We start from the raw sequence: 8,662 nt of genomic DNA on the forward strand, positions 1-8,662 counted from the left end.
CAAATAATATAATACTGATTGTGAGAACTTGCGTTAGCCTAATAATCTATTTGTTTAATTAATATTATTAACACACACTAAGGCTCAAAATTTATTAATAAAAAAAGATTTTTATCAATTGTTGATTAACAGCGTCGAATATTTTGCACATCGATCATTGTCTTTTTATTAATTTGTTTACTGACCTTTCTTATTGTGCAAATAATTTTATTTTTAAATAAATGTAATTTTTGAACACTTTTATTTTCCATTTTGTTGTATCATATGTTAGCCCGAACGAGCTACAAATGACGCACTGCATAATATAGCAATTTCTAAACATTGAAGTAAGATTTAAAATTTGTAATGTGTATTCATACTATAATTATGCTTTCAAGACTTTAAAACGTGATTTTTACATGCGGCTATGGTAATCTTGCATGCAGCTAATTTTGCATACGGTTGTGTAATTTATTTTTACTTTTATAATTTTGTTTTTTATAATAGAACGTTTTGCAACTGAATGTCAAAATATCAGATGTCAGATGTCAAATATGTTTGACGTTTTTGGTAAAATTCTACGAAGACATTTTTTTAGATTTCTTTCAGGGTTGCGTTCTTTACGGTTACATAATGAATTTAAAGAAGTCTAAAGACGTCAGCTTTTATATATGTTTAGAATTTTATCAAAGACGTCCAACAAGTTAAAAAACAAAATTATAAAAGATGGAAGATAAAAAATAAAATTGTAAGAAACTCAGAGATGTCTGCGCACATAAAATCATCAATTATAAGATTTATGAGAGCAAAATAAATAGCTGCATATTCAATAGTCGACACTAACAAGGGTGCGGTGACTTTTTTTCATTTACGTTGACACAAAGACGAACAACTCGTATTAAGCTAACTCTTTCACCATCCAGAAACAATACGGACTTATGACAAATTTAGAACCACGTAACGGTGCATCAAATGCATCGTAATTATTCAAATCGACTCTTTCCGTTCGGGCGAAACAAGCGCTTGCGCTAATAATTTTATAATTTACTTGATTGTACTTAATTGTTAGAACCCAGTAAACGTTCGATATCCTATGTATATACATGAAATATCCATAATGTGAAAAAAATGTACTGTATATACTATGTACATACATATGATATACGCTGATGTAGATACATTTGTGGATATACATAAGATATTTTATAGATATACATAGAATGTATATTCGAACAAGATCGCTGCCTGTATATACATAGAATATACCTCGTGTACATTCCATATACAGGGTGTCCCAAAGTTCGCGGCCCAACCGTCGTGTACAGATAGAGCGGGTCAAACTGAATAAGTAAGTCCTTTACCACTTTGCAAAATTTTCAATAATTAATTAGAAAATAATTAATAAAGATCCGCCAATCCGCGCAAGTATTCCCCGAGCGCCGAGCGCGCGGCGAGTAGGACCCACCCAGCATAGCATAATACAAAGCGCGGCAGAGCGGTGGGAGGGACGCTCTTTTGGCTAGCTATGCACACTACACACGAGCGCTTGTATTATGCTATGCTGGGTGGGTCCTACTCGCCGCGCGCTCGGCGCTCGGGGAATACTTGCGCGGATTGGCGGATCTTTATTAATTATTTTCTAATTAATTATTGAAAATTTTGCAAAATGGTAAAGGACTTACTTATTCAGTTTGACCCGCTCTATCTGTACACGACGGTTGGGCCGCGAACTTTGGGACACCCTGTATATACATCAAACTTATATACATACGATATATGCTGAGGTAGATACATTTATGGATATACATAGGATATCGTATGGATATACATACAATGTATATTCGAACGAGATCGCTGCCTGTATATACATAGAATATACCTCGTGTACATTCCATGTATATACATGTAACGTACTAACTTACGATATACGCTGATGTAGATACATTTATGGATATACATAGGATACCGTATGGATATACATAGAATCAGTCATTAGTTCGTTCACTTGCTGTTATGTGACACATTAGGCGCTATTTATCTCGTATTTAGTTAGTAGTATTAAGTTTTAATCATGAAAACTATATAAAACTTGCAAAAGGCGGGTAATAATATTGAAGTCTTCAATTTGAAGATGTAATAACTTTTTCTATCAGTTTAATATCTGAATTCCAACACAGGAAATTTAGATAAACTAATTGTTCAAAAATTGGGTAGATAAATATCCGAATAAATAAAAATTGTTTATTATTAAAAAACGTACTGTATATATTATGTACATACATAGAATGTACCTCACGTACATGCCACGAATGTGTATTGCACATCCTCGGAATATATCCTATGTACATACTGCGAACATGCATTGCACATCCTCGGAATACACCCCATGTATATACCACGAATGTACACTGCATATCTTTGGAATATACTTATGTATGTACTATGGACATCCTATGTACATACATGTGGTAATTATTTCACATACATAGGATATGCGCTTTATATACTTTTCACATTCTTTGTATATACATATACAATATATAATATACAATATACATATATGTATATACATAGGACGTACATAGAATGTTCTAATGTTTATTGGCAAATGAATATGGAAAAAGGAAAAATAAACAGTTTTCAAACACAAAACATTTCACCTTCAACATTTTAATCATTCACTTTACTCCGTTTAGCCACGCTACTTAGCATTTAGCTTTGTCGATTCGAAAGATATGCAGTAGTTTAAAAGAAATAATTAAAAGTTTTATGTAATCCTTCGAGGCGATAGAAGTAAATACTAATTGTAAGCAGCAAGCATGGCTAAACGGAGTAAAGTAAATGATTAAAATGTAGAAGGTAAAATGTTTTGTGTTTGAATACTGTTTTTTTCTCCTTTTTCCATATTCGTTTCCCAATAAACATTAGGACATTCTATGTACGTCCTATGTATAAAATGAGTAAGGCGAGTGTGGATAAAATATTGAAGGTCTCGTGTTTGAAAATTGCGTTTTTTTATTATTAAATATTCGTTTTTAACAGTGGATAATATTTTTGGCGAGAAAAGTTATTATATTTATTAAAAATATTTGAACATGTTAAACTTGCACTTTACTATATGCAAATATTTTTAATAAATATAAAATAATATTTTTAGCCAAAAAACGTTATCTAATAATTTACTAATAAATTATTTATATACATAAGTAGATACGTAATCTACTGTCACAATAAGTATTTTGTAGAAATTATAAAAGTAAATTGGGTCTGAATAATTCAGGAAATTGCAAATATCTGTAAAAGAAGGAAAGGAAAAGCAGATAACACTTTTTTAGAAACGTATTTGTCTAGTTTATCGATTTTGTTATCTTATCTTATCATATTTCAAAGCGATTTCAAAGAGTTTTCCAGGTATAAAATTTATATGGAATGCAACAATTATTTATTATGTGAATTTCGAAATCTTTAATTATTACATATTGTGTTTAAAAATGTACCTCTTTGAACTTTAAAGAAACTTTGTCTGTTTCTTGAATCGTTCTAAATTTTGAATGTACCAAATCTCAAATGAATACTAACAATCGTAGGAGTTGTAAAATTATTCTAATCGAAGCCACCAGAATCAATTGAAAACGAGATAAGATGTTTGATTAATTAGCGACTTGTATTACTTGAATCCTCGGCTTATACTCGAACAGTTTCCTAAGGTGGTTTTTTATTGCTGTATATATGTGTATATTATTTTATTGAATAAGATTTTTTAAACTTTAATGTAATTCTTTTATATTGTAATAGATTATTTATAAAATACGAGTAGTAATATTAACACATTGCGTGCCACGTGCACCGATGACGCAAAACTTTCCATTTAAGTTCTAACCAGAAAAAAAGTTACGTCACATTCGCATCAAAAATATTAAGTGTGAATCATCTCAAGTGTTCACCAAGTCATAAATAAGTAAAGTAATTTACTCAAATATAGATTTTTGGTGATAAAGGATATAGGTGGGTAAAAATAACATTCGTAAGTAAGAAAATTCGGATGTGTATAGTATCTTACAAGTAACAATTTATTGCATAATTGGCTTTACATCAATTAAACTCTCTTTGAGATAACTATACAAAATTTATTATTAACGTTTCGTGCTGCTAAGAAATAGCAAGACATTTGATCACACAATCGCGTTACTTGGCTTTCTTTGTTTGCGTTAACTCGAGATTGTCCAGCAATGCTTGCGGGCTTGGATCCCTTCCTCGAAATTTCCTAAACACCTCGGCGGCAGGATAACTGCCGCCTAAGGACAGGAACGTGTTGCGGAATCTCGCGCCCATCTCCTTCTGGTGCGACTTGTTATCGGATTGGATCTCTTGAAACGCCGTGTACAAATCGGCGGCAATCATCTGCGACCAGATCTTGCTGCAATCGACATTTTCACTTGGTAAATAAATATAATCATTAAATATTCAGTAAAGATAAATCTATTTTGTATTTTAATAATAATTTGAATAAAGATAGCGTAAGTAAAAAACACATGAATCGAGATAAGACATTTAATTAAACTAATTAAAAATTAGAAGTAAATTATGAACTTATTGTCTCGCGGGAAAGTCGATTTGACAATTTTTGATTACGCAAATAGTGGATTTGCGAAGATCCACGCACCTGAAATATGCGGCCGCCCAATTGCCGCTCCATATGGCCTCAAAGGAACAGACGTGAACGTCCCTTTTCTCAAGGGGTAACATAAAATACTGCGGCCACAGTTTTTTCATCATCGGCACCCAAAATGTATTACTGCAAATTTTTCCAGTGATTAAATAACACATGGCACAAAGTATGACACTATTTCAGAATTGAAAATTATTATGTTGCGCGAAAATTCAGATATTTTATGTCTTTTAAGTATTAAGACATAACTGGAGTTATTCAATTAATTAAATTGTTTCTCTGAAATAATTTAAGAATTCAGAATTTTTAATTAAAAATTTGATACTGACCTGGAATGCAGCTCCAGATCCAAATGTGACAGATAAAGCTCTTTACACAACTTGTAGCCAGCCAAATGTGACCTCATCTTTTTAATGCTCTCCATAGTCTCCGCAGACAATGGCTGTTTCGTTTCATAGTGTTGGGAAATCTTTTGCAACACAAATGGCTCGTATAACCTGTCGATCAAACATATCTAAATTATTAATCACATTTCATATATTAGTTTTTATTAAAGGCGATTAAATATTACAAAACAATTGTAATCAAAATATGCTAGAAACGCAAAATAAGCAATCGAGTGAGTGGAATAAAAATGTTATAACTTCATATTGTACCAATTCTCCATGAAGAAGTCGCAGATGAACACCGCATCCCACTCCACGAACGACAGCCCACCGACATCCGAGTATTCGACTGTGGTGAGTAAATTTTGCAAGGCGTGTCCGAACTGCGCGCAGACATCAAAAGAGATAATTTCATCACTTTTAATAATATAACATATAACTTTTAATGTATATTATTGTATAATATTACAAATAGATCTATTATCTGATACTAATCGATAATTTAATAAAATCTAATATGGCACAAAGTCCACTACCTTCTGGAAAAGAATCTGAACGTCTTTGAACGAGAGCAGAGAAGGTTTGTCGCCCACCGGCGGCGGGAAGTTAAAGATCAAAGCGATCAACGGAGTGCTGTTGTCGATTTTGCTCTTGCTCTTGATGGTGGACACCCAGCCGGAGTTCTGCTCTTTGCGGAACTTCTCTGAGTCCCTGGCGTACGGGTCCAGATAAAAGTTTGCGATGGGTTCTGCGCTAGATCCGTTTAGGTCAAATATGTCAAAAAATCGGACGTCCCTATGCCAGATGTCCGCCTTCTTGCTTTCGACGATCTTCACGTTGAAGAGCGTCTCGATGTGCTCGAAGAGGCCTGACAAAACGGTCGGCAGAGGGAAGTAAGATCTCCACTCGCTCTCGTCGCAGCTGAGCAAGTGTAAAGTTGAATGAGCTTCGTTGATTTAGATACAGTTTTAAATCTACGCTAAGTTTAATTTACTTGTATATGCTGCGACATTGTTTCCTGCCCCAATACGGTACATCCCATATTCTTAGTTTATCACCATCAAAGCCTCTTTCCTTTGCGAACTCAGTTAAACTTGCAATCTCCTGTTCCTGAGCAGGTAGCGCTTTAAAGGAACATTACATTTTATTAATTAATCGATTAATGTCATCAATAATAAATCTATTATTAATATTATATAGCATTAATAAAACTGCATAATAATTTGACTAAATTAATGGTATGTCTGTGTGTGATTTCTAATTATTTTGTTTAACGAATCAGTTATCACAAATGCTGTACTAACTTATTTTCTCATATTATAAATTAAATGATTACCAGTGCTTCGAAGAGTTTCCAGCATATTCATTAGATTCTCCAGATTGCCGGCCATTTTTGTCTCCATGCTCATTTCTGCGAAATTCTTGTATCCCAGACGTTGCGCCTGCTCGATCCTCTTGGACCGAAGTTCTTCCAATGTCACACTAGCTTGAACGGATCTTTCCTGGTAAATAGAGCACCGAGTAACGTCAGCGTCCCAGACCGCCGCCCTTAGTTCGCGATCAGGACAATACTCTGATATAAATCAAACAAGTAGAATTTTTTTATATTAATATGTAATATGTAAGTTTTTAATAGAAATATAGAGAATGCGTACCCATGAATGGTGTCAGGATGTATGGCTTTAAATTGATTGTCCAAGGACCTGCATAGGGTTGCCTGGGATCAGCTGCGATAGACTTAAGAAAGTCTTTTGGAAAATCTTCTATAACTTCTTTGCTTTGTATTGTCATATTATAAACGCGTGTGGAACCCTGAAAGTACAATTCAAATCAGCTACAATATTTTTTCTAAGATGTATGTACAAATCGTAAATAAAAAATCAATGCGCTAGGTAATGAAAAAAATAGAATATTGATAGCAATATTTCTTTTTTTACGATGAAATAAAAAAAAGAATCTTTAACATTTATCATGATAATTATAAATCTATCTTAGATCGTATGACAAACCTCGTATTTGGACTTGTACTCTTTGATTTTCAGTAAGATGACGTTCAAGTCATCCATGTATTTCTCTAATTCCTTCTCCTGCAAATGTAAACCATTCAAGGTTCCCTCTAGCACGTATTTTGTCAGCAATCTCTTCTGCAAATGTGTCAGTTTAATGTCATTATCTAGGGCTTCCTTGCATGCTCTGAAGAGAGGCGCACTGCCGAATTTGCTAGCAATAGCTCTTGTGGCACGTTCATGAATGCTCATGTAATATTTTGTTGGCATTAAACTCTGATTGCTGAAGTACAAGGTCTTAGCAATACCCCAAGTAGTCTCTAGAGGAAGATATGTTTCCTCAATTGGATGCAGCCAATCGTTAAGAACATCTAAATTCTTTTTTGCTGCAAGAAATTATGAAAATTAATATTGCAATAGGATATAAAAAAGATGAATTTTGTTTAAATAATATTCTCAGTAAAATATTCTTTAATTCTAATTTTTAACAAATTATACTCTATTTTCAGTTTGACATTTTATACCTACTTTCTAACTCTCTTTCTAGATTCTTTATTTTCTCCTCTAAATCTACAGTTTGTCTTCCAATAGCTGCTATACATTTTTCAATTGTAAATGTGTTAAATTCTGGCAAGTTATCGTCTTTCAACAAAGGATTTTTCTCTGTTGATTCTTCGCCTATTTCTGGAAGTCTTGACATAAAACAAAATTATGTAAGATATATAAAAATGTAAAAACATATATAAAAACAAATGACAAATTCATTAAAAACTATCTAATAAAATCAAGCAAATACTGGAAAATATATAAAAAATAAAAAAGAATAAGAAATGTACAAAATAATTATACTTTGAATAATTTTATTAAGAGAATCAATATATTTATATAATAATGCAAATATTAGTTACAAATATATTTCTATACTAAATATGCATTAACATATTATGACATATATTGTGTATAATATATAAATATTAAGTAAATAACAAAATAATATACAATTCAAATATAAAAGCATGTATTAAGTTTGGACTCTAAACAAAACAAATGTATAATCAGAATACAGAATCCGTGTAAAAACATATAAAAAATGTCGTATAAATTACGCATACAAAATACTGCGTGAAGAAACGTACAATAATCAAAAATATAAAAATTGTAAAAAATGTGAATTTTAAGCTTAACCTATACATAATAATAAAGATGGACTTACAAGACTATATATCCATGTCGCTTTGGAATTTTCAGAAAATTTCGTTGGGTTGAAATGATTCTTCTTCCACAAAAAGATACTGCCATTTTATACGTAAAAATATTCTTTTTTATCAATCTCAAAAACTCATCGTATACCTCAATCAAAGAAAATTACTTAACCTAAAAACCGCTACGATTACATGCACTTGTGCATGTGTGCGGTATTTCCTTCCTCATGCTGCTTGTATTCACTTGTATTGCGTCTCAAATCTGACATCATTGGCTACGATTCGTAGTTTCTCCAAAAACAGAGTGTAGTTACCGAGTAACATCAATAGAGGTCTTTACAAGACTATTGTGTTGCGCGATGTCGCGCTTTGAGGTTAGGTATCGATCAGTGCACTGGCGCCGTCTCGGCAGCAACAAAG

At 32.6% G+C, this 8,662-nt stretch overlaps 1 protein-coding gene across 1 annotated transcript; it reads right to left on the reverse strand.

Annotated features, from left to right (window-relative positions):
- Positions 1-4,026: 4,026 nt before the first annotated feature.
- LOC105673754 (uncharacterized) lies at positions 4,027-8,486 on the reverse strand. The gene is made up of 11 exons (XM_012369605.2): positions 8,254-8,486; positions 7,569-7,732; positions 7,044-7,426; positions 6,690-6,846; positions 6,371-6,607; positions 6,029-6,158; positions 5,571-5,955; positions 5,305-5,417; positions 4,978-5,145; positions 4,643-4,774; positions 4,027-4,396 (listed from the first exon to the last, which is right to left on the reverse strand). The coding sequence occupies exons 1-11, from the start codon at positions 8,337-8,339 to the stop codon at positions 4,165-4,167; spliced, it is 2,187 nt and encodes a 728-aa protein (XP_012225028.1). The 5' UTR covers positions 8,340-8,486; the 3' UTR covers positions 4,027-4,164.
- Between the last annotated feature and the right edge of the window lie 176 nt (positions 8,487-8,662).

This window comes from Linepithema humile, chromosome 8 (assembly GCF_040581485.1).
Source record: "Linepithema humile isolate Giens D197 chromosome 8, Lhum_UNIL_v1.0, whole genome shotgun sequence".
Taxonomy (NCBI): Eukaryota; Metazoa; Arthropoda; class Insecta; order Hymenoptera; family Formicidae; genus Linepithema; species Linepithema humile.

What these genes read in the sequence shown, in the direction of transcription:
- LOC105673754 (XM_012369605.2), bottom strand. Translation starts at nt 8,339, where the DNA reads ATGGCAGTATCTTTTTGTGGAAGAAGAATCATTTCAACCCAACGAAAT. An exon ending in AGTACAAGTCCAAATACGAG is followed by an intron (nt 6,847 to 7,043) that starts GTTTGTCATACG and finishes TTGTACTTTCAG; the next exon opens with GGTTCCACACGCGTTTATAA. An exon ending in CAATGTCGCAGCATATACAA is followed by an intron (nt 5,956 to 6,028) that starts GTAAATTAAACT and finishes ACACTTGCTCAG; the next exon opens with CTGCGACGAGAGCGAGTGGA.